General features: G+C 51.1%; 2 protein-coding genes across 2 annotated transcripts; one reads left to right on the plus strand and one right to left on the minus strand.

Annotated features, from left to right (window-relative positions):
• Positions 1-1425: 1425 nt before the first annotated feature.
• HAND1 (heart and neural crest derivatives expressed 1) lies at positions 1426-2572 on the plus strand (the record flags this gene model as incomplete). Its single annotated transcript, XM_082291148.1, has 2 exons — positions 1426-1932; positions 2471-2572. 2 exons carry the CDS (start codon positions 1426-1428, stop codon positions 2570-2572), a joined length of 609 nt encoding a protein of 202 aa, XP_082147274.1.
• A 13697-nt stretch (positions 2573-16269) lies between these two features.
• SAP30L (SAP30 like) lies at positions 16270-22701 on the minus strand. Its single transcript, XM_082291525.1, has 4 exons — positions 22264-22701; positions 20362-20484; positions 18625-18723; positions 16270-16665 (listed from the first exon to the last, which is right to left on the minus strand). The coding sequence occupies exons 1-4, from the start codon at positions 22447-22449 to the stop codon at positions 16537-16539; spliced, it is 537 nt and encodes a 178-aa protein (XP_082147651.1). The 5' UTR covers positions 22450-22701; the 3' UTR covers positions 16270-16536.
• Between the last annotated feature and the right edge of the window lie 616 nt (positions 22702-23317).

The raw sequence follows: 23317 nt of genomic DNA on the forward strand, positions 1-23317 counted from the left end.
GCATCCTCCTGGGGATCTGTCTCCCATGGGTGCAGAGAAGAGCAGGACGTGCTGTCCTCTTTAGGGCCCCACCCTGGGCTTGAGTTTGGGGCTGCAGTGAAGTACAAGATCCCGACCTCAGCGGGTCCCCCCAGCCCTTCCGTGGCCAGGCTGGGACAGGGAAACACAGGGCAGGTCCCCACCTCCTGCTGTAAATTGGTCAGTGTGCATGGACAATATCATTTTTATATATCTATGCATCTATGCAGTGTCTGTGCACGGGTGAGCAGCACACAGACGTGTGTTTATAAGCCACGTGTGTGATAGGTGTGCGTGTGCCATACGTGTGTGTGTAACATACTTATGTGTGTGTAGCACATCCGTGCTGCTGGTGTATGTAACACATATGGGTGCATGTGTGTGATGCGTTTGTGGAGTGTGTGGTGTGTGCAGCATCTTTGTGGTGCATGTGGGCAACGTGTCCAGTGTATTGGTGTGAGCAGCAGTGCGTGGTGTAACCAACACAAGTGCAGCGTGGATTTGTGCAGCGTGCATTGCACAGCGTGGCCGTGTGCTGTACGGGCATGCAGTGCATATCCCTGTGCAGTTGTGCAACGCACGGAGCAGGCGTGGGCCAGGAACCCCATGCACAGGGAGGGAGCCCCCCCAACCCCAGGGGTGCCCAGCCCGGCCTCACTTCGCCCCCTTGTCTCCCCATCCCCCGGCTCCGGGTGCGGCCCCGAGCACCCCGCGCTGCCCACCCGGCACCGCCACCTCCCCGCGCTCCGCTCCCGCGAGGTCGGGCCTGTCCCGCGTGGGGACTCGGTGCGTAGGAAGCAGACTGTCCCCGGGTCGCTGCGGCCCCGGAGCACGCACACGGTCCGCTCCGGCCCGGCCCGGCCGGGGCTCCCCCGCGCCGCTGCCGCCTCTCGTCCCCGGGCCGGGCGCGGCGGCTCTCGGGGGGCTCGGACACCCCCGCCCCGGCAGCGGGGATCGAAGCGCTCCGGGACAGGGGCTGGGGTGGCCCTCTGGTCTTCCTCACCCCCTTCTCCCTGAAAGCAAGGAGCAGGCGGGACCGAGGGCAAGCGGCGGAGGTGTGAGCCCAAACCCCCGAGCCCGGAGCGCGGCGCACGCCCCCTCCGCCGCCCCGCTCCCCCCGGGGCCCCCGCGCATCCTCCCCTGCCCATTGGCTCCACGGCGGGGGGGCCGCGGCCCTATATAAAGGCCGGGTCGGGAGGCTCCAGAAGGGGTTAAAAAAACCCCAAACAACAAATCCAAAACCCCAAACCCCGACCGCCCCACCCCAAACCCCACAGCCGCCTCCGTCACCGCAGCCCCGCGCCGGAGCCGCGCTCCCCGCAGCCCGCCGCGCCCGCCCGGCGGGGAGCGCCTCCCGCCCGGCCATGGAGCGCTGCTGAGCGGCCCCCGGGGCCAGCGGAGCGGATCATGAACCTGGTGGGGGGCTACCAGCATCACCACCACCACCACCATCACCACCACATGCTGCACGACCCTTTCCTCTTCGGGCCGGCGGCTCGGTGCCACCAGGAGCGCGCCTACTTCCCCGGCTGGGTGCTCAACCCGGCCGAGGGGACCCCCGAGCTCGCCGGGCAGAGCCCTAACTACGGCCCCGCCGAGTACGGCCCGGCCGGCCCGGGGCGGCTGGAGGCTCTCAGCGGCCGCCTGGGACGGCGAAAAGGTGTCGGGGGACCCAAGAAGGAGCGGCGGAGGACGGAGAGCATCAACAGCGCCTTCGCCGAGCTCCGCGAGTGCATCCCCAACGTGCCCGCCGACACCAAGCTCTCCAAGATCAAGACCCTGCGCCTGGCCACCAGCTACATCGCCTACCTGATGGAGGTGCTGGCCAAGGACAGCCAGCCCGGGGACACCGAGGGCTTCAAAGCAGAACTCAAGAAGACGGACGGCAGGGAGAACAAGAGGAAAAGGGAGACGGTAAGAGGCGGATCGGGACCCGCGTCCCTGCTCTCCGTGGGCCAGGAGCGGGAGGGAAAAACCGCCGGGCTTGGGGGGAAAAAAACCTCTAATCTCTCCCGGCCTCGCGGGAGCCTTTTCCCCCAGCGTAATAATAATAATAATAATAATGATAATAAATCGTTGGAGGGTAACTCGTCGGAGAATAGCCCGCCCGACGGGCCGGGTGGGCTTCCGAGCACTTTCAGCGAGGGATCAGCCCCCGGGGCCGGGACTGGCCGCGGCGCAGCCTCCCCCGGTCTGTCCTTTACCTCTCCCGGGAGCTCTCCCAGGACGAGCGGGCGCAGGAGCGATTCGGAGCAAGGGCGGCCGCTTCTCCCCGTGCTGCAGCGGGCGGGTGGCGGGGTGGGGACCCCTAAAGCCCCTCTTTGTCCTCGGGCTGGCAAAGCCGCTCGCTTGCAGCCCTGCGGCAGGCGCAAGGGGCGGGCGGGCGGCCCGGGACCCCGCTCCGTTCCTGACCGCTCCTTTCTCCCTCCTCTCCCCGTCTCCTCTCCCGCAGCAGCCCGAGGTCTATTCGCAGCCTCTGGGTCACGGCGAGAAGAAGCTGAAGGGCCGGACTGGTTGGCCCCAGCAGGTCTGGGCTCTGGAACTGAATCCCTGAGAGCTGCCCCGCCGCCCTGACGGCGCTCCCCGCCCGCCCCTCCATGTGCAATGACGGAGAGAGCCCAGCCCGGCCCCGGAGCCCATCCAGGCTCAGGACACGGGGAGCCGGCCCGGCTGCCCCCCGCCCGGACGGATGCTCCGCGGGAGAGAGGCGAGAGCGCTTTGCGGGCTCGGGTCCTGCCCGCTCCGTCGGCAGCGGGGACCAGCCGGGCCCTTTCCCCGTGTCCCCTTCCCGCATTTGCAGTAATCGTTGCTCCTTCCCGCTGCCAGCAGCGATCGGCGGCTCCTGCCGTGCCGGGCCGGACTGGAACGGTTCGATTCGTTTGCTATTGTAAATACGAGCCCCCGATCCCCTCTCCCCGTCCGCTGCCTGACCGACGTGTGGCTGCGGTGAAACTACCTAGAGGTGCATTTGGGAACACTCCTGTGCCGGGTTTTCTACCTCAGATCTGCATGACCACTTCCCGAGGGACCGAGCGCGCCACACCACGTATTTAAAACTGAATAGCTAAAAAAAAAAAAAAAACTTTTAATAAAATAAAATTTAAACTTTATGCAAACGGCCTCGGGTCCAAGCCCTCTGCTTTCCCCTGCTCCGGCAATCGCGCTGCTCTGGCCAGGTCCCCTGCGCTGCCCACAGAGATGCTGCGGGATTAAGGACATCCCTGAAGTCAGTACCCTGCTGTGGGGCCGATCCATGTGAGGGAATTCCTCCTTGGAGAGCTCGGGATCCTTTGAGACTTGTTTATGCCATGCTTGCTCACCTCAGGAGCTGGTGGAGCTCTGCAAACGTGTACCCACAGCCTCCCCCAGGGCACGAACTCTGCCCCTGCCCTACATGTAACCCCTTCCCTCCCTACCCAGGAGACCTTCTAGAGGGACTGGACTCGTATTTGGCTTGAGGAAGGATGGCAGGATCAGGCCTTTAGAGCGTCTGGATGGTACCGTAGAGCTGTGGAGCCCCGGGTTTTATTGCTGCCACGCAGAGAGCCAGGGCTCGGCTCCTGTGTCCTGCCGGGGCAGCTCGCCTGGCTCTGGCACCGGCAGCACTTTCTCACAGGGATCCTCTGTTAGGCGCTGCCTCGGCCACATTTCGAAGGAGCAGCGTCCCCTCCTCGCCATCTGAACACGATGGATGTCACCAGCCTCAGACACAGCAACGCTCATGCAGCCCAAATTCACCTCTGTCACCACTCAGGCATAAATCCTTAATAATCCTTAATAATTAAAGCCAAATCCTCATTCCTTCACACTGTGCAGACACGGTGCTCTTACCAAAGAGTTCCAAGACATGCGTGCATGGGTTCAGAGGCTTCCCAGCCTGGCCACGCTGTCGTTCCCAGCGACACCGGGATAAACCCGGACACTCGGGCGGCTGCTTGGGGCAAAGAAAAACAGCACAGGTAAATCTGGACATTATTCTAGGGCTAATCTGAGGCGCACAGCAGGAACGTTTACATTTTGTGTTTGAAACCAAGCTTTTGATTGCGACTAAAGGAATAGAAATAATGATGCTACATCTGTAAAATACCGACACATCGATCAATCTGTGCTTGTGCGGCCGCACACACCAAGAATACCCCAGCTCAGCCGTGGGGAAGCAGCTTGGGTTTTATAATCACTTTGTGCATGTGTGCAAATACAGACGGAGGGACACACAAACACTGGGGGGTACAGCCAGAGTAATTAACTTCCATGGAGAAGGATCCGGCTGCTTGAATCAGCCTTCCCTCACCCCGGAGCAACTGCACGGCTGCCTTCTCTGCCCCGATCCATTTTCTGATCTCTTTGAGGGAGGCTGAGATGAAAATGGACTGCCTGAGAAGAGCAGTGCCCGCCCGCAGTGGTACTTTTTTTGTTTTAGCTATAACAAGTTTAGCATGCTACCACTTCCATGAGTGAAGTAGAGTAGGGCATTCCCAAACCCAAACACATTCAAGGGAGAAAAAAACAAAACAAACCAAAAAACCAACAACAACAACAAAAAACCCGTACAGAAAGTCAGTTCCAAGGATCCAATTTTATGTGCAAGTTTCAGTCTCCTAAAGGGCTGAGTTCTTATGGGAAAGCTCCCAAGCTGTCACTGAAACTATAATCCAGCGCCCCATAAATGTGTCCAGCCCCCGTCCTGTTTATATGTGCCAGCCGGTATCCCTGTATCCATACAGGACAAATCGGTGCTGCCCTTCGGCAGCAGATGATGGAAAGGGTTAAACGGGGACTTGGGACTTGCTCTGCTGTGAGGCAAAGGTGACTCTGCACGGGAACCGTGTCCTCGGTGCCGTCACACCAGGCTCTATCTGGTACATCGCTCGCAGCCTGCGGACCTTTCACCGCACCTAAAACCTCCGCTGGTTTTTACCTTACGTGTTTCCAATTTTGCTTCTGGGAAGGGGCACCCTGCACAGCCAGGGCGATGTTCTGCCTGCATCCGCAGGATTTTTGCTTTTCTTACCACAAGTTTCTGGTTGTGGTACCTGCTGGCTGCAAACTTCTGGGGAAGGTGTCCTCTGTGCCAGCATCCGCTGTTCCTTCGGGATTTTGCAAGTGAAAGCGCTCTCCGTTTCCACGGCTGCAGAGGATTTCCCTGCCCAGTAAGGGGGTTTCCCTTTGAGAGAGCGGCTCAGCATTTGGGGGGAGAGTGGGGAAAAAAAAGGCACTAAACATTTCCTGTAGTCTCGGGCTTTCCCGCTCCCCACAACGCTTTGGAAGGGCTGCATTTGCAAGCAGCGAGCTCTGTCCCCAGCTCGGCACCGCTCAGGCGGCTCCGCCACTCCGGGGCCGAGAAGGGGAGTCGAGGGTCCAGCTCAGCGCCTGTGCCAGCCTAGGATGGGGTCACCCCTTTCACCCCCAAAGGAAGAGGAGCTTCAGGGGAATGGGAGCCCTGCACAGGGACAGTGTCCCCTCCTCCAGCAGCGAACCACGGCTGGGAGCGGCGTCCCGGCAGCCTCCGGCAGGCAGCGGCAGAGCTCCCGGTGCTGCCGGCACCGGAACTGTCTGCAAGAACGGTTTGGCCACCAGCTTTCAGTTTTTGGCTACCGAAGGGCCTAGCTCATCGGTCAGGGGAGAGGGCCCTGCACATACCTTCGGCTCGACCCTGCCGTGAACTTGTTGCCGTTGGGAAGCAGCTGGCTCGGGGCACGCAGGCTGCGGCCGGCAGTTGCCCGGGCAGAGGAACACGCACGCAGGGATCGCTTGGCCCCGGGGCAGCACCTTACGTGCCAGGCTCCCTGCCGCTGGAATCCAGCCACGAGGGACACTGCAGGGGACCCTGCTGCCAGCCCTGCTTGGCCCCTGGCTGCCTGTCTGACCAAGGGGGCGAGTGCTGTGGGCAAGGAGGCTGTCGGGCGCTTCCCACCCCTCGCTCTGCACCCCCGCTTTGGCGTGCAAAGGAATGGCTCTTTTTTTGCCTTTTTTTCCCCCCCTCCTTTCCTGCCAAGCCGAGACTCTGTTTCTTGTTGTTGTAGGTATTTATGGGCCTGTTTATCTGATCTCGGGGGAGCCTATTCTTATCTCAGAAGCAGCAAGGGAAGGGTTACACTGGACAGCTCGGTAGACAGGATGGAGCCAAATAAAATACCAATCTGACAAAAAAAAAAAGGGGGGGGGGGGCGTGGGGGCGCAAAGAAACACCCAGACCCGATCACCCATGAGCACTGTCCAGGCTGCAGGCTGGATTTGCCAGCTCCCAAAACAGCTGCTGGGTTCAGGCAGAGAGCACAACCCTGGGCAAGGAATGCCCAGGGACGGAGCAGAGAAGAGGGTGGTGTAATGACATGGAAAGATGGGAAGAAAAAGAAATTTTAGAAGTTTCAGGTCGGTTGTTACGGCAGTTCAGCCGTGATGCTGCTGTTCCGTGTTTCTCGGGGTGAACATGGAAATGTCCCAGTTTGGAATGAGAGGCACAGCCAGTCCCCAGCCCTGGCAGGGACTCACTCGAGGTCGTCCCGAAGGTCACGGCCAGGGCCAGGGCTGCTGCCTCCCGTCACGGGGCCCCTCTGGGTTGGCCCCAGCCGGTGACACAGGGCTGGGGGAGGCAGGGGGCAGGGCAGCCCCCAGCCCGGACACCGCGGTGGCAGCGAGCCCCACCTCAGCTTGGCCTCTGCGGAGCCCAAGGGGGCAGCAGGGCTGGGCCAGTGAGTAGGACGGGATGGAATGGGATAGGATGGGAAGGGCTGGATGGGATGTCCCCTCCTGCCATGGCAAACAGGGGAGCAAGGGCAGCCTCATGCCAGGGGTACCCCCAGTCCTTGCCCCCTCCCCATCCCACGCCCCACTAATTACCGCTCTTAAGGAAGCGCCTGGTAGTTGTGGCCATTTAAGGTAGCCCCAGCCCCTCTGAGTAAGGGTAATTGGGCCATAATTTGTTTTCAGTGTCAAGATGGCGTCAAAGATAAGACAAAAATCTCCAGGTTTGGGGGCTAAAGAGACAGGAGAAATCCTGACCCGGGGCCGACCTCGGAGGAATGGCCACAAGCCCCAGTGAGTCACATGGCAGGTAAAAGATTTACTGCCAGGGGAGCTTTTTGATCCTCTCCCAACACTTGGAGCCTCTCTGCCCAGTTGCTGGCTCCTGAGTCAGACCGTCTCCTGGGAGCACTGCTCAGGTGGGAAGGTTTTTTGCCCAACCGAGGCCCCGCCCAGGCGCAAAGTTCATGACATGCGATAGTTCTTCCTCAAATCTCCATGCTCCTGGCGTCACGTGATTCTGAGACCCATTTAAAGAGAAGATGCATTTCTAATCCATAGCTGTAGAAATGATGTCCAAGCACGGGAAGACTCTGCAGCTACAAGGTAGATGCAGACTGACTTTTTTTACTTTCTTGCTTCTATTTTATTTTCTAAACCAAATCCGAAGTCTCTGGGTTTTCACCCTTATGGCAGTCCCTGCTTAGGTCTGCTGGCACTGAGCTCTACCCAGGGTATATTCCTCCATGCAGCTGCCTGTATTGGGAATAGACCAAGAACCCTGCACCTTGGGCCAGCCTTCCCAAGACTATCCTTCAAAAAAATGGACAAACTCATCATCCATCCCACATCCTTACCTCTCCAAAGCCAACCTGCATTGCTCCTTTATTCCATGAAGGCTTTCTGCAGTGCAGAGGACTGGGAGAACCACAGCTTTCTGCAGAATGACCTGTTCTTGTCCTGCTCAGTGGTGGAGCAATGCCCATAGCAAACACCTTCGCTGGCAGTGCTAACACTTTGCTGCCAATTTCCCACTGATCTCCCACAACATCTCAGCATAGCCCTCAGCTGAGGGTGGGTGGTGTGGGGTGGCTTATCAGCCCACTTGTGTCTCATACAGCAGCTGGATTTAAGGCCCAGCATGGAAGGACTGGTGGAGGACCAGTCTGTACAGCTCAGGGCAGGGGGTGAAGCCAGCTGGGCACTTTGCTCAGCAGCACTAAGTGCCATCCCCACAGCTCTGTGATGCTGGATGAGCTCTGTCTCTCCTGGTTACTCCAAACCTGGAGATGTTGCAGCTCCAGGAGCCTGCAGATCAGAGGGGCCAAGGAGCCAGATGTGGGAAGTGCAGGCTAGGAGGAGGGTGTGCACTGGTGAGAGGGGAGTGAGAGGCAGTTACCTAAGAGCAGAGGGATTGCAGAGCAGGAGCACACACTTGGAGCCTCACCGTGACAGATCCCCAAGGCAGGGAAGGCCCTTTTTGCTGTTTCCTTTCCCCCTGCTTCTTTTGTGTGAGGAATTCAGGTCCTGACCACCCTGACTGACTTTACAGTAACCAGAGAAGTAGGGGAATTTATGGCATCACCAGCAGCTGAAAGCTGAGGAATTGAGAGGAAAAGGGTTTTTTTTTCCTCAAACTGCAGCTACCTTGACAAAATTCTCATGGCCTGTGAGTGACCTGCAGGAGCAGCAGAGGGGAAAGCAGGGGCCAGAGCAGGCTGGTTTAATTGCCTTGGCCAGGAGCTCCTGGCGTGGGAAGGAGTTACGAGTTTGAATTAGTGCACAAAGCTTGCAGGAACCCTGGAACACCCTCCTCTGCTCACCTGGGCTTCCTCTCAGGCCATGGCTGCTGGGCTGGGTGCAGGAGCTGCTGAGAACCCAGACACCAAAGTGAGGTGCAAATGAGCTGGATACAACAGGCTTTGCCCCTGCAGGTGTCAAGGACTGTGCTCTGGTCCCTGGCAGTCCATATCTGCGGTAGGAGAAGCAGCAGAGCCACCTCAGCTACCTGACAGTTCCCTCTTCCCCACAGCACCATGGTATTCCTGCTGAAGGTGCTGGGCTGATCATGGAGTACTTCCTGCAACATAGAAAGGGAAGAGATCCTGGAGAAAGCTCCAAAAGCCATTAACTAAAAGCACACTGGGGGGTTTTCAGGTTCTTAGGGAAGAACCTAGCACTACCTGCAAGGATAAAAGATGTGAAATAGACTCCAGCTCCTGGCAAAGTGAGACTGAGTGCTGGTGGAACTGTGTAGTTATCCCTTGTTGGATAGAGGAGAAATTAAAAAAAAAAAAAAGGAAAGGAAAGAAAGCAAACCCTGAGTCTCACCCCCACACTCCTCCTGCACAGCCACCTCTCTAAGACACAAAACCATTAAATCCACATTCACATTTTTCCCTGGTCCTCTGTGCTGCCCTTTCTGCTGGGGAGCGGGGAAGCAACGCCTGGTTTCCATCAAGGCTGCAAGGACGGCTCACGCAGAGGATCGGACGTGTTCAATTTCACTGTCCAACCACGAAAAAAAACCCTCAAAACCCAAACAAACCGTTTTTATGATCTCCACATCCCAGCACAGCATAATCCTGCTTCCGGTCTCTGACAAGCACAGCCAGCTCCTGCCAAGGAAGCATCTCCGGGATGGGGACACGGCCCCGGTGCCCCCGGCAGCTGCCCTGGGCTCGGAGGGGCAGCGATCCCCCCCTCCGGGTTCCCGAGCTAACACTGCCCTCGCACGGCAGCCGGGAGTGCAGAGAGGGACGTGCAGTTCTCAGCCCTCAGATCAATCTGCTGTTTCTCAGTGTAAGTTAAAAAGACTAAGCAGATTCCACCTCGGTTTCGAGTTTGAAATCTTCTGTGGGTTTCTTGGCAGGGAGCAAACATGAGATTAAGTAGCGTTATTCATTACTATAGAGTAATGAATAACAGATTAACTGGCAGGGTGTATTCTATCAGAAGTTTCCATTATACCCTCTCATACTAAAGTTAACACCTGCACAACAGGTTGCTGCTTACAGCTGTCCTCCTTTAGCCCTCCTCTCCTTCTCACTGTGCTGGCAGAAGCGGCCCCCACTCATCAATTTGGGAATGCAAATGACAAGAGTTTTCCCCTTCCACTGGGGTATGCTGCCCTTGTCCTCACCTGAAGACTTTCTCCTGACACCTCCTAAAACCCCTCGACAGCACACAGGTTGTGAGACATGATGCACTCTTGCTCCTTGTTCCACAGTGCCCACCTGTGTCACTCTGGTCTTGCCTTTCTCAGCTGAAAGCTCCCTGAGGCAGGGACCTCATGTGGCATGGCAGCAGATTCCAAAATTATCCTGGTTCATCAAGGCCTCCAGACACATCCACAAAGGCAGGCACTAGGGACACTGGGCTCTGTTTTGGGTGTAAAGCTTTCAACATCTGATCATCCTCCCCTGTGAGAATCCAAGTGTGTGAAAAGCTACACTACAACCTCTTTCCAGGCAAAAAAATCAAGGCTAAAAGCATGACTCAACCAGTGCCAGCAGAGCCTTTGGAAACACCATGACAGAGTTCAGATGAATAAGTACTCAAGTCCCAGCTTTTTTCACTTGCTTCCTCAGTGCTGCAAAAAAGCAAGACACCTTTACCTGTAAGACTGATGGTCAGGAGGAAGAGGAATATCAGGAAAAAAAAAAACTGAACTGAATTAAATTTCACTTAATGGGAAAGAATCTTAAATGTTGGGATGCTCCATGTCAGCATTGCTCTGGAGCAGCGCCCACCTCGTCAGCTGGGCATGCAGGTTTGACTCTGGACAACAGGAGCTGTAAATCATGCATGAAATGAAGCCAAGGATGTTCTCGAGAAGGGAGCAGAAGCACAGGGTTGAACTAGACATAAAGAAGATTCATTAGGAAACATAAATCAAATGAGAAGCTGCACTTGATAGACTGTTCATGATACAGGAGGGGAGGAATTCCCATCACAGACAAGCCCAATACTCCCCAAAATGCAAGGGCACGTAGCTCTTCAACAACTTCCATCGTTCTTGTGAGTTGTCTTTTTGTTGCATTCAAAAGACTCCATGAATTGCACCTGTGCAACCCACATGGGTTTGTCACAAAACATCCCATCACCTGAGATTTTACTCCAGGCTTGGCATTCCCACTCAGCAGCGCCATTCTCTGCTCCATGTCTGCAGTGTTTTCAGCCCTGGGGAGGTGGCCGGGAAAAGACAGTCAATCTCAGAAGCCTGGCACGAAACATTCACACAAAGCAGAACTCCACTGGCTCTGGAACCATCCGTGCTGAGGGCAGGAAGGCAAACAAGGGAATGTGGGCCTAGTTGCTAGATAGATCATTTATTAAAGTGAAATTCAGAATTTATCTTTGTCAGACAGTACAGAGTTAAAGTCTCATACACAGTGGAAGCAGGACATTTCCTACACCTCAGAGAAATGAGTTCTACAGTTTTTGCTATAAGTTACTAAGTTGCTTTAACAATACACAGCTATATTACACAGTTAAAAATACAAGGTGTCCAAAACATTTGGCATAAGATCAGCACAACACATGGAGGCCAGAAACAGAAGAGGGAACACAGTTTTCTCTCCCAGTAAGCCTGCCAAAAGACTCCAAACCATTCTGCAAGTTACCTGCTACCCACCTCCCCTGCAGTAGCTGTGGAGCAGAGGTGTGGGTAGGACAGGAGTAAACCCAGCCCTGGTAAGGCTCAGGTAAGCCAGAGGCTCCTGGAGCCTGCTGATGTAGAGGATGGCCTGCAGAGCTGCTTGCAAGGGAAGTTCAGGTTTAAGGCAGGAGCCTCCCCCTCTCCCCACACTTTCTTCAAGCATTTAGTTCATCCCAAACAGATGTGTTCACAAGCAAGTCCAAAACGCAAGACCAGGGATAGCTGTGAAAAGTGCAAGGAGTATCTTACATCCTAACAGTTCATTTGCACTTCAAAAGTGGAAAATGAGAACTCCCTAACTTGGTAAGCTAGAGGTGGTTAAAGGGCATCAGTGACACGAGGAGTGAGGCATCAAATAACATTCCTTCACCTTTAGGACTCTTCAGTCCTTACTCTGGGCAGCACAAGGACTCCTTTTGGAAGGGAGGCCACCTTGTATTACCCACGTTTCTAAACTGTAGAGACAAAGTGACTCTAGTGCTCCAGGGAAGTTCAGAGATCTGCGAACTTAAACAAACAGTCCCTCAGCAGACCCCTCCTCACCACTCCAAATGCAGTTCCTGCTGAAGATCTCCCATTGGTATTTACATTTGGCTCAACCAAAAGATGTAAAGTGCACAGCTTGCCCTCCTCCCCCTCTCATAAAACATCCATCACAAGAGCTGATGCAGAACAAATCTCCCTCCATGCTGCTGCTGCTGCTGTGGAAGCGAGTTTTGTTCAGTCTCTCTGTGGGCCATGTCCTGCTTCATCCTCCCTGTGCCATCATGACCCACATGAAAACTCCCATTTACTGCAGATTATTTAGGCTCTTGTGTTCAAAGCCTCTCTGAACCTAGCTTGCACTTTAGACTAACTTGAAATGCCAGGCTTGACATGTTCTGGTTAAGCCTTGCACACAGGGGTATATAGTGGTTTACAGCCACATTTCTAAGGAAAACTGGGACACCAGAATACTGGAGGAAAGTGGTACAAACCTCTGCTTTTCTCAGGCTGAGCATCTAAAGTGCCTGGCAAAAGAAACATTACTTTTAAATGCAACTGTTTACTTCAGGTTGATATATAATAATCTTTCAGATTCAGAAATTTTGAAAACTGCATTCTAACAGAGCCTCCTTGGATGTATTTGCACTTTTCAGCCATCAGGTTGCTACCGACTCGAGTCTTTGCATGCTTCCAACTCCCCTGAGTTGAGCTCAAGCCAGTAACTACCAGCAATGATTTCTTCTTCTTCCCTTGAAGTGAGCAGAGGGTCAGCATACAGGATGAAATTAACCCCAGAAGAGATGTTTCTGCATTATTTGGATTGCATACTAATGGCTTTGGATCTATTCAAAACCCTAATTAAGTTAATGGAAGTCTGCAATGAGAATTGAGCTAGGCTATGGAATTGCATTAGGCTATATAATGGCCGGAGACGTTCAGAGACGATTCCTCTGCCCCAGGGTGAATGTCACCTATGCAGGCTTGTAAGAAATAAGCTTCCACTATTATAAATAGAATATGACATCTGGTCATCCTCCATGCCCCCAAGGCTTGTGCTCCATGGTTCAAAGCTAGACAGAATTTAAGGCCCATCTGTGAAAAGCAAAATGCAAAAAAAAAAATCTCTTATCATACCAGCCAAAGCAATCTGGGTCTTACACCTTTCCAACAAGTCCCATCTAAAAGTGCTGAGAAAATGTCCCACCTCATGGCTTCACAAGTGTGAGGTTCAAACACATTTACTTTGACGTTTAAAATAAAAAGTTGGAAAGTCTTCCTTTTGTTTTTTCACTTGGCATGCAGCATAAGGAATCGAACACACAGCACGGTATCGTACACAACGACAATTGCATTGTTGCGTTTTCTGGTTATTAGACACTAAATGCTTTTCAAGAATCACAGGCACCCTGAACATGGATATTGCTACTGAATTGACGTGTGGTTTCAGTTCACAGCACGGGAGCCAGCAAGTGGCTGACCCTCCCAACAAGACCATCAGCTTTCTGTTGCTCAAGGTGTTTTGCTTTAGCTAAGTTGAGAACAAGGTAATAAGGCATTTGCAAGGGGTTTATAAGGCCATGGGGTCTGACAGCCAAAGATTCTTCCGTTTCTTTGGTGTCTTGCCTCCAAGCTTTCCACCTTATAAACAACTGCTAATGGCTGGTAAACATCTCTTCATCATCACACTTCACTAAGAATTTTTTTCAAAAAAGTGTAATTGCTTTAGAAGTGAAACCAACAAGGATCACATTTAACATCAATTGACTATTTCAGGAAAAAAAGAAAAGTTTCCTGGATACCACCTCGGCACAAAAGCATTCCAGTGAATACACCTGAACAGATGGAACCTGCCACCGTATTTCCTTGAAAAGAATAAGTTTGCTGCTGGCTACTAAAACACCCCAACAGATTTATTTACTCTTAAAAATAAAGCAAAATAAAATACAACCACAAAGAAAGTAAATCCCAAACAAACTACGTTTTTACAGTTTTGGTCTAGAATCACAGAATCACAGAATCAATTAGGTTGGAAAAGACCTCTGAGATCATCGAGTCCAACCTATGACCAAACACCACCGTGTCAATTAGACCATGGCACCAAGTGCCACATCCAGTCTTTTCTTGAACACCTCCAGGGACAGTGACTCCACCACCTCCCTGGGAAGCCCATTCCCATCTTCAATCACCCCTTCTGTGAAGAAATTCCTCCAAATGTCCAACCTAAACCTTCCTGGTGCAGCTTGAGGCCATTTCCCCTTGTCCTGTTGCTGGTTGCCTGGGAGAAGAGGCCAACCCCCACCTGGCTCCACCCTCCTCTCAAAGGAGCTACAGAGAGTGAGAAGGTGCCCCTGAACCTCCTCTTCTCTAGCCTGAACAACCCCAGCTCCCTCCGCCATTCCTCCCAGGACCTGTGCTCCAGATCCTTCACCAGCTTTGTTTCCCTCCTCTGGAGCTGCTGGTCCTTCCTGAATTGAGGGGACCAGAACTGAACACAGCACTCGAGGTGTGGCCTCACCACTGCCCAGTACAGGGGAAGAATCACTATGAGGCATAACCTTCTCAACTCAGAAACTCATTTTCCCTTGGTAACATCTTCTGACTACATGAGCACTTTGGAGATTAACATGCAGTCAGAGAACATACCCTTCTAACCATCTGTCCTGAATGAGAGAAGCCAGATCATGTTGACTGATGTGGGAGTTACTCCACCCTTTCAATAAGGAAAGGACCAGCACAATTAGGAAATTTTTAAACATTCGTGAAATACCGACACAAGACATCCTCTCCTCATTCCTTGCTCTCTCTGGTCTGATGTTCTAAAAATCCATCAAACAAGGAACAGAACAAGGAATGCTGAAACAATCACACTCCCCAGACGTCACAAATGGGACGTGTACCATAATGGAGTATTTCTGCCTATGACACAGGACTTAAGACATGTTGAAGTTTGTTGAACATGTTTTTGGAGTATTAGCAAACAATTCAGAGTGATGTGAACAACTTGCTTTAAATTGTGACTTGAATTTTAAAGAGACCCTGGGAGAGCTTCAACAAGAGCTTCACTAAGTGAACCCTTCATGCCTTACAAAACACGATGCAGTACTAAGCTGGGACCATGACCAGTGTGTTTAGCTCTTCAACAAATCTTCATCCAGTTTTGAAATAATAAAACCTGCCATTTACAAAATGCTAGCCAAAGTTTTCTACTGTTCATTTCGTTGCTTAAGGCTTGTTGAGAATATCCTCTCTATGTGGAGTCTTGGCATCTTGTAGCAGAATGGAGACACTGGTCAGGACAGTGAAGAAACAGAGCAGTGCTTTACATCATGAGATCCCCTGAAGAGAATTTGAGGTCACTGGAGAACAGTCAGTCACAACCAACACTTTTATAAGCTCCTTTTGCCAAAAAAACCACTGTATTATCTGTAAGGACACCTTGGCTTTAAATAAAATCAGGGTGATCTCCTCCTACAGTGCCCAAGTAGGGAGCAACCAGTGTGCCACCCTCACTCACACAGCTCTCATGAAAGCACATGTAATGTTCACGAAAGGCAAATGCTTTGATGCTTCTTGCCCATTGCAAAGGGAGATGAAGTGTATCATGAAATGCTCCAGTCAGATCACTGCCCTGGTTATGGTGTCTCACCCATAAATCTGCTTTATACTAAACAGAGCCCCTGAATGCACACAGCAGTTTTGTGACATCTGCTAAAGCTTCAGCGTAAAATTCGCATCACTTGTGACCGATACTGACCTGACACAGAAATTAAGAGACTGATGTCTCAAGCCATTGTTTCACCTGCCATCACTGAAATATACATAAATCTATTAAATAAGCACTTCTACCAACATGATCAGACCCAGCAAATAGGTTGTGTTGGCCTTAATACCACATTCAGAGAAATGCAGAAGTTTTTAAATGCTTACATAAAATTTAATTAGTGAGTTCTTAAATAAAAGAGATTAGAAAAAGAGACTGCAGAGAGTTGGTTGGCATCTGTGTTGGATGGGGTCAGGAGGTAAAAATGGCAAAAAAAATACATCAATTTCATATTGGTCAAGTAGCGTTCACTGGAGTAGATCTGGTGAGCTGGAGCATTTGTAGAAGTTTGGGACTTGAAGCACTGACTCAAGGCAAGACAGAGCATGTGTAGGTGAGCAGCAAGCTTCAGACAAACTTCTGACCCATGCACCTCGATAATGAATTTTATCTCTGCTGCTCTTCCGGTCCTGTACCAAGACAAACTGCATGGTGGTTTGTGATGCAGCCTGAACTCAGTGAAAAAAATTCCATCTGGGATCTGAATTGCACTGAGATGTAGATTTCCAGAAATGGTTTAAAACACCAAGTTGACAAACTCCACAGTTCTACAGGTTTATTTGGTTTCCCCATTATCCTCATTTCTTTATTCCAATATGACTTTGAAATGAGGGGAAGAAGTCTTCGGAAACATGCTGGGCACATGTTTTCAAATACTCCTCATAAGAATGTCTATATTTTTTTATGTCATCCAGACACTGCATTTAAAAAAAAAATTTACAATATACTTTAACAGTTTTTATATACCTAAAATGCACAATACCACATGTTCTTTCAAGATCCCTCTTATTCCAAGCCTTGTTAATCTTCAATCTAGTTGCTTGCTGCCTTCTGATTTCTGGTCCAGCCTGCTCTTGTTGTTCTTCACCATGTAGATGAAATATGCAAGTGTCTCCTTCTCATTCACTGGAATATTCCTGAAATGACGACTGACAGTCTAGAAGAACAAAAAGTAAAGAGACAGAAATGCTGGAATTAAAAACTATAAATAATCAGAACAGGGTTTCTCTTCACTTTCCAAAAGCAATTTTATGGCCACTGAGCGCATTATCCTTTGAGTGAAACATGCACCAATTCCAACTGTCAGTCCTCATTTACCTCCCTCTCTCTTTACAGCTGGAATGTGTGTATGAACATAGCAGAGCCTTGCTATGTCAGCAGGATTTGCAGCCAACCTACAAGAGGAATTTGGAAGCCAGAGTGTCCTCCTGCCAAAGCAGCACAGCTTCTCCTCAGCGACATTTTGTGCTGAGATTATTTGGCAAGCAAGTTTTCCCTGCACCTCTGTGTTTTAAAGGACAGTGTCAGAAACACTGCAGCACTTTGCTGTGTGAACCAGGTGTAGCCAAGTTTTATCCAGAATGATTTCCTTTAGACTCTTAAGTTTTCACTGAGAGGAACGTCAGGTAATTTGAAATGGGAGGGTTAGGGTTTGGATAGGGCTATCCCTCTCTGACAATAGCATAAGGCCTGAAACATTAGCTACTTTTTCCTCAGGAAATGAATACAGAAAACATGTTGGAGCTGGACAAGATCTGCTTCTCACATGGAAGAAGCTCTTTTTTGATACCCAACACAGATCCAGAATGGGATTTTGATGCAGGTTGAGCAATAAGTAACTCCAAGGAGATTTATGGATGCTTGAGTTTTCCTTATAGTGGGATAGTATGAGGAGTGTAAGAGCCTCAGCCAGCAGTGATCCAAGCATGGGAGCTGGATGAGGATCCAGCATAGAGTCAAAGCTGCTAAGGCTTCACAGGAAATCTGGGAAGCGTGTGACAACTTTAAATTAGGCTCCCTTTATTTTCCACCTGCACAGTAATTGATCTTTTCTTTCCTCTTGGGTACCTTCATGGTAAATTCCTTAAGCAGGCAGTCCTTCATGGCAGGAGGCAGCTGACAGACTACGAACTGATTAGTTAGAATATGACAAATCACGACTGCTAATGAGGAACAACCCCATCCTGCTTTGTTTAACTTATTCCTACATGCCCTACACTGCACACTCTCTATATTCTGTACATTCATTCCTTGGTTGACTTTGAAAGAAAGACAGACAGTGTCTTGCTGACTTTTTTGGTCTGTTAGGTTTTTGTTCTTTAAAGCAAAAGTAAAAGCAAACCAGGCAGTTTTAGGCAGACAGTTGTGAAAGCCACAACTTAAAAACTCAACCTCACTACTAATCAGTAACTACTACAGTTTTTTCAAGTTTAGAGAAGATTTTTCCCACAGTATGCCTTTCAGATCAAGTCAGGAAAGAGAGCAGAGCAAAAGCACAGCAAGCACAACTCGCCCAAATAACAGAGAGATACGGAGAATTCTTTCTGAACAAGGAGCCCATATGGTCAGAAAGCAGCAGAGGCCCTTACGAAAAAATCCTTTTAAAATACAGAATCATCAGGACAAGGGAGGGAAATAAAGAATCTGAATCGATGGACAGTGATGCTGCCTTTAATAATAAGCAATTCCAATGAGTTCAAGTGCCTGTTAGAAAGAAGAACTAACAGGAGCACTTAAAGAGACTATTTGTGGGTTAAGTCTGAGTTTCAGCTGAGCAGCCACCCCCAGATAACCTCCAGGCCACAGAAAACTGGGTCCTGTTTCTGCTCCCTAAAGGGCACCGATTTTGACTACGAAAAGGGTGGGAAAGGAAGGAGAGACAAACAAGTTACTAAAACAGGCTTTCAAGAGCCAGTGTCCATGCCTTCCAAGCCTGTCCCAGGTGAAAGCAAGCAGGCAGCTTTCTGCTGGCATCATTCCCTGAAACCTTTCAGAGAGCACTTGGTCTGTACCAGTGAGTCACACAGGTGTGAGTATCCACAAAACGTGCACTTGAACAGGGGAGATAAGAAGTTTTCTCGTAACAGAGGTAACACCCACCGCTGTCGTCACTTACTTCTGCAAGCTGAGCCTTGTTGAGTCCAGGCCTAGTCTGCAACTTATAATGTCTCTTGTAACGTCGCAGGGTGTTCACCTGGAGCTGGAACAAGTCAACCTGGAAGTGAGCAAGAGAAGAGGGCATGAGCACTACCTTTAGCTTCTATGAGTAGTTATTTTATCTAAAAATATCTAAAAATAACTACTTCTTCCTCAACAGGACTTCTCCTTGCTTGCATTCAGAACCACACCGGCTTGTCTTACTGACAAACCTAAGTATATTTTGTATTTGTTAATGCTAAAGGACCAAAATAGCCTCAGGGAAATAGAAAATTTTGTTCTGGTTCACATGCTGTCAACAGAATTGCTGGCCAATTTCTGTTCTCAATTACACCTCTGCAACCGCCAAGCAAAGGGGAACCTTTTGTTCCCACAAGGTTTAAAAAGCTCACACATGAAATAACAATTTAGCAGGCACTGAACAAATGGCTTGTGACATAAAACAGAGTAGAGAGATGAAATGAAATTCAAATACTTAAATAGGAAGTGCACAGTTTAAAAGCAAAGGGGGTGGTGGCAAGGTTACAGCAGGGAAGATGAAGATCACGTGGGAAATGCCAAGTTTCAAAGACAAAAGGAATCTCTGCTGAAAAGAGAGAGGAAAGTGACATTAAAACTGACACCGTGCAGAGTTCCCTGTTCAGCTGGGTGACGTGCATCCCTCAGATTTCAGCCACCAAATATTCTGTGTGCTCTACAGCACCAACATTTTTAGATGCCAACTGGGTCTTCAGCAATCACCCTGGCAACTACTGCAAAGCTTCAACAGGAAAGTTTTGAGGAAGAGCCTTGTAGAAGGGAAACATGAACAGTGATAACAAAAGGTCAGGTTATCTTAAAAAAAACTCAATACCAAAAACTTGCTACTCTTTCAACACCTCCACACAGGAGGTGTGTGCACAAGCTTTGCACCAAGGCACAGCTTTGCTGGCAAATGACTCGTGGTGGCTTTTTTTTTTTTCCTTTCAGAAATTAAAGGCTTTTTGCCAATAGGGTTGGCATTTCCAGCAGAGGGCTCTGCTGACGTGGCCATGCTCTGCTTCTCCCAACACCACCTCTGCACAACTTTTGCCATGTCAACACTACCAGAAACATCACTAAAGCAAGTGCAGCCCGCAACCGCACAGAGAAAGGATTATTCTAGAGTTCTCTATCACAGAAAACTTCCCCCAGGCCTATCTCCTGAAAATAAAAATGTGTTACAAACTATTTAAAGGTAGTTTTAAATAGTGCTAAAAAATACCATATATGCAAATATCTGGAGCAGCTCAATATCCCTGGATATCAAACACCCAATCAAAGAGAGTGACCTATTGAATTCTGTAGTGTATCTGCAAAATGATGCATGTTAGGTAACAAAGAATTATGATGGGGCATCAGACACCACCAAAAATAACTTATTTTTGTCCTTAAAAAAATTAGTATCAAACACAGTTTTAACTGTACATACACAAAGCTGTGCAGTTACCTTATCACACCTCTTTTTATAGAAAACTTTACAGGGGCAAACAACTCATACAGGAATGAGGAGGAAAATCAGGACACCACACGTTAGAAAAAACTCTTCCTGGAAAGTGAAAGTAACTCCACAGCAGCTTCGGTGGCCTTGCAATTTAAGATATAAATATTTTCTGATATATGAGAGCATCCAAGTAAAACTTCAACATGCTAAGAACTGGCAAAGCAGCCCACAAACCTCCGGAACATCCGTGTCGTGCTCGGGAGAGTCACCTCCATCATCGCTCGTCTTCCTCTTCCTTTTGTTCCGAACACTTTGAATGAAGTTCTTGTGAAAATCACAAATATACAGATGTCTCACCTAAGAACCAGAAGTGGTGAAAAAAGCAATCAAAAAAAGATACTGTGAGACAGCAACCACTTAGACACCAGTGTCAAGTGCATCCCTCAAGACTGGTGTGACTGACTGACATCGAGGAATTTCTAATCTTAAACCCCAGGTCTGGTATCACTCTCTTTATTTAGAAATAACTTATCTTACAAAGACTAAAGGCAAAGAAAACAATGAACTCAAGCTCCAGCTGAACTTGAACCTCTGCAGATAATATATTTCTTTTTTATGGCTGTAATCATATGTCAGGAAAAAAATGTGTGCTTGTCTGGAGGAAATGCATTTATTTCAGGACTTACTAGCAGGTAACTACCAAAAAAAAAATTATTCTATTCCACTATTGTGAATTTTCTGGCTTGAATAGCACGGAGGATTACTAATGCAAGTGTTTCAAAACCTTGACCAAATAAAAGTTGGGCTGCTCACCTCAATTAAAACAAATAAACCAAACGCAGAATAGCCTCTTTCCTATTTGCTTGCTCAGCCACGGAACCTCCCTTTTAACAAATATTATCTCACTAGAATTAGCAAAACAAAGGACCTCAAAAGATCAAAATTATTTGGTATCTGTAAGGCAAAAATATCTTCAGAGAACACAGGCACCCTACATCCAAAATCACTCCATGCAGCCGGCTTTACACTTTCCCTTTGTTCTGACTTCATTAGTCTGATCTCCCCTTTTTGTTTCTAAAGCCTGGCATCTGTCAACAAAGACTCATTTCTAAAATGCAAGAAATTACTACGCCACTAGACAAATCTGCTGAGGACTACAACCGGGAGAAATACTCTATTTTTTAAGAATATGTTTCAAATTGAGTCACTCTCTTCCCGTGACACGATGCATTTCGGCTGTGCAAAAGGGACCCAACCAACTGGGGGAGCTGCCAAACAGACTGACTCAAAACTTCACCTTTTTTTTTTTTTTTTTTGCTTTGTTTTTAGTGATTCTGATCTTTAAAGATCAGGTAAGAAAAGCGTGCAGAGCTGAATTCCGTTAACTGAATCACTTCTGAGAAATTCCTTCTGTGATCTTGACGGTCTGCTCTGCTCTGCCTATTTCTCTGCTGGGCAAATAACCCGTTTCTATCTCGAGCTGACAGCTGTCACTTAATGTCATTAAGCAGCAAACCGGGCTGTTCTGTGTGCGAATAAGCCCCGCTGAAGATGCAGCACATCTCACTACCAGTTCGGCTTTTAACCTGCTTCACTACAACACCAATTCCTACCAATTAAAGAAGTAACGTCAGAGCCGCCTGACTGAAGCAGCAACCACAGCGCTGTTTTCACCTGACAGCACCAGCCTTTCCAACCCGAAACCGCAATGGGAACAGCACTCCTGCCTCGGAAGCACTGACAGCTCGCTCCTTTGCTTCCCTGCACACCACCTGCCTCCCAAACACGGGGTTTAGTGCTTTAGCTTCGTTACGCCCCAGCACACGGTCAGTGCCATAGGGAAAAGCCGGCTACGCACCCGGGGAACAGCCGCGTCCACCCAGGCACGTCCTTCCCTTGCCGAGAGCTGTAACGCTGGGGCTGGGGAAAGGCGGTCCGGAGGCACCGTGTGTGCCGCACACAGCCCCGCAGCCCGCACGGCCAACGCCAACCCCCCCGGCCGCCCGGGAGCTCAACTCGCCGGGCGGATCCGCGTCTCCCCGGAGGCACCGCAGTGCGGTGGCGGCTGGGGCCGGCCCGGCCGCCCCTCCGGAGGGCTCGGCAGCGCCCGGCAGCCCAGGCCGAGGCCGCACTCACACTTTTGTCGATGTCCAGCTTCAGCTTCTTCTGCGAGATGCTCTTCTGGATCCTCTTGCTGAAGGACGCGTTGCCGGCGGGGCGCACGCAACGGTCCCCGTCGTCGATGAGGCAGCAGCTCTGGCCGTAAAAGGGGGCGGCGGGAGGCCCATCCCGGCTGTCCTCCTCGGTGCTGAACCCATTCATCGCCCACCTGCCCGCCCCTCACCCCGCGCGGGGAGCCGACAACCGGGGGACCAACCGGGGGACGAGCCGCCGTCACTACCGCGCCCTCGGGGGGACCCCGCCGCCCCCGCGGGGGCCCCCCACTACGGCAGGAGAGGGGACCCCCCCTCCGCCGCCGCCGCTCAGCGCTGCCCGCGGGGTCGGGCCGGGCCGGGCCCCCCAAGCGCCGCCGCCCGCGGGGAGCCGGGACCGCGCAGCGCTCGCACACACAAAACCGCCTCCCCGGCCGCGGAAGTCCCGCCCCCCGGCCCGAATACGCGGCTCTGATTGGGCCGCGCGGCTGAAGGGGCGGGGCGCCCCACGCCGCTCCGAGCGCCGATTGGCCGGAGGAGCTGCCCGTCCGCCGCCGCCGCCCGGCCCCCGCAGCCGGAAGGTCGCCGTGAGGGGCGCGCGGAGGGAGCGGCGGCTCGGCCCCCCCGTCCGCCCGGACCCTGAGGGCACCCGGCCTCTCCCTGCGCTGCTCTGCTGGTGCTGGGCTGGTATCTCCCGGAGGAAGCGAGTCCCTGCCCCGCCGGCCTTCGGGCTACCTCTGCTCCCGAGACGCGCACGGGACACCCGCATGCAGCCGCGGGACCGCGGGTTCCTCCAGCCGCCCGCAGCCGCACCGGCACCGCTCCTGTGACAGACCTGAACCCGTAACAGACCTGAAGCTGCGGCTCCCACCCGGCCCTCGTACAAAACTCGGGTCGGCACAGCCACAAATGCCTGTTCTTGGGTCGTCACCTAGGCAGGAGTTCTGGCTGAAATGTAATTGTTTTTATGGTCTAAGAAATAACAAGATTTCCTTTTGATTATTTTTTTCCTCCCCCTCTAATCACAAGGCACGGAT

This window comes from Coloeus monedula (assembly GCF_965178545.1).
Source record: "Coloeus monedula genome assembly, chromosome: 15".
Taxonomy (NCBI): domain Eukaryota; kingdom Metazoa; phylum Chordata; class Aves; order Passeriformes; family Corvidae; genus Coloeus; species Coloeus monedula.